The sequence below is a fragment of the Pterocles gutturalis genome, unplaced genomic scaffold (assembly GCF_000699245.1).
Source record: "Pterocles gutturalis isolate BGI_N339 unplaced genomic scaffold, ASM69924v1 scaffold18987, whole genome shotgun sequence".
NCBI classification, from domain to species: domain Eukaryota; kingdom Metazoa; phylum Chordata; class Aves; order Pterocliformes; family Pteroclidae; genus Pterocles; species Pterocles gutturalis.
Window position 1 is genome coordinate 735 of NW_010110608.1, and position 2,113 is coordinate 2,847.

Below are 2,113 nucleotides of genomic sequence, written 5' to 3' on the forward strand. Positions count from 1 at the left end.
CTCCTGCTGGTGCCAGCCGGGTTTGCCTCCTCCCAGGTGCAGTGTTTCATGGACACGTGCGGTGCCCACAGCTCCCCCCCTGCATGGCAGCTCCATCCCTGTGCGCTCAGGTCCCACCACGCAGGTGGCTCCGACGCACGCCACCGCACGACTGCAGGCATCACCTGAGCGTGCCCAGCGGAGCAGGAGCCACAGGAATGAATGCCAGGGCTGGAACCATCTGCAGCCGTGGCAGCTGCAGTCCTCTTTGGGCTCTTGCAAAACCTGTGTGTTTTTTTTCCACAATTCAAATGGTTATTAATTTCAGAACATAAAAAAACAGATTGGCCCAGGTTTCAGCCACAATTTTAACCTATAAACCTTTATTGCGTCTGAGAACGTTTCTCCCTGGAACGCCGTATGGGAACTCCATGCCCATGCACCCCGGCGCGATGCCGCAGTCACCGCTGCCTGTCGCACCTCTCCTGGTAACTGACTTCTGCCCAGGAAGCAGAAGGAAGCCAAAGGAACTTTTTCCCCTGGTTCCTGTGGGCGCACATGGGCAGACACAGCCCTCGGCCACCCCGGCATCTCCCGGGCTTTGCGCAGGGTGTGGAGGTGGTGGCTCAGCCCTGCTGGTCCTGTCCGGTGGGACGCAGCTGTGTGTCCATGCAGCTGCGATCCCGACCCAAAGCCAGGAGAGGAACCAAAGCCAGCGCTTCGCCCTGCCACCCCACCTCCACGGCGTGCCCAGAGGGGACAGGGAGGGGACGCTGGCCACAGGTCCAGCCAGCGATGCTGCGGACAGTCCTGAGCCTTCCAGGAGACCAGCCCAAAACCTTGGGATTAATTACAGCAGAGCTGAGAGGCGTGGGAAAGCAGGTGACAGCAGAGACTGGGCTTCTTCCTTTTTTTATTTCTTTATTTAGTTTGGTTTCATCACCCCACCTCTCTGCTTTTATTGAGGAAAATAAGCAGCTAACTGTGATATCCCAGCCAGCCATGCTGACATCTGCGGAGGGCCATGCATGGGTGCTGGGGGGCGCTGGGAGGGTCACCGGGAGGGTCCCCGAGCCACGTCCCTGGCTCCAGAGTCTCTCAGCCCCACTCTCTTCTCTCTCCCCTCCTTGCCTCCCAGTGCCCATCCCCTCGAAGGCCAACGGCACCACCATTCCCACCCTGTCGATGAACAAGGACGGTCTGATCGGAGGGGTGACGAATCCCAACGAGGTCTTCTGCTCCGTGCCTGGCCGCCTCTCCCTGCTCAGCTCCACCTCCAAGTACAAGGTGACGGTTGGGGAGGTGCAGCGGAGGCTCTCGCCCCCCGAGTGTCTCAATGCCTCTCTCCTCGGAGGAGTCCTCCGCAGGTAAGCGGCTCTGAGAGCCCTGGGACAGCCCCAGGACGCGGGGCTGCGCTGTGTGCCGAAGGGCAGGGGTAACGCTGAAGCCAGCTCAGCACCAGCTCCTACCTCTCGGATTAATGGGGATGAGAAATTCCCATGTGTGGTATATTGGGAAATAGCATTTTTCTTGCTTTTTCTTCTTTCCCTTCAAGCCTAAAAGCTTAAACTAGGATTAGTTATAGTTATTTTAACATTAATTATATTATAATTTTTTCCCCTCTTTGTTTTCTATTTTTTTAGAGCAAAATCAAAAAACGGGGGTCGGTGTTTAAGGGAAAGGTTAGAGAAAATCGGACTGAATCTACCTGCGGGAAGGCGCAAAGCTGCCAACGTCACCCTGCTGACGTCCCTCGTGGAAGGTAAGAGTCACTCTCCCCTCCCGCGGAGGATGGGAGTGCCGAAACTTCCATCCCCTTCATTTGCAACTTTCCACAAACGAGAACACTTAAAGTAGGCAGCGGTCACCACCGCCCGAGACCGGGAACATCCCCGTGTAAGTCTCTGTGCTGATTCCAGCAGCTCAGACATTTCTGTGGGACCAGTCACACCCCCGGGGAAAGGCACCCACAGCCTGGTCAGGGCTGCGAGCTCCCTTTCGGCCACATCCGAACGCACCATTTCCTTCTGTGAACTAGTTCTAATAGTGCTTACCCCAGGCTCACAGAAACCCAACACAAAAAGGTTTGAATAAAGCTGCCGAGAACATCACAGCAGCGCTGTGCACCCGCTCA

At 56.5% G+C, this 2,113-nt stretch overlaps 1 protein-coding gene across 1 annotated transcript in view; it reads left to right on the forward strand.

Annotated features, from left to right (window-relative positions):
- The first annotated feature begins 431 nt into the window (after positions 1–431).
- LOC104461762 (transcription factor AP-2-epsilon-like) overlaps positions 432–2,113 on the forward strand; it is a 4,427-nt gene continuing 2,745 nt past the window's right edge. The window contains exons 1-3 of the mRNA XM_010073458.1: positions 432–861; positions 1,118–1,346; positions 1,623–1,741. Of these exons, the coding sequence (XP_010071760.1) occupies positions 432–861; positions 1,118–1,346; positions 1,623–1,741 (778 nt within the window). The remainder of the gene's footprint in view (positions 862–1,117; positions 1,347–1,622; positions 1,742–2,113) is intronic.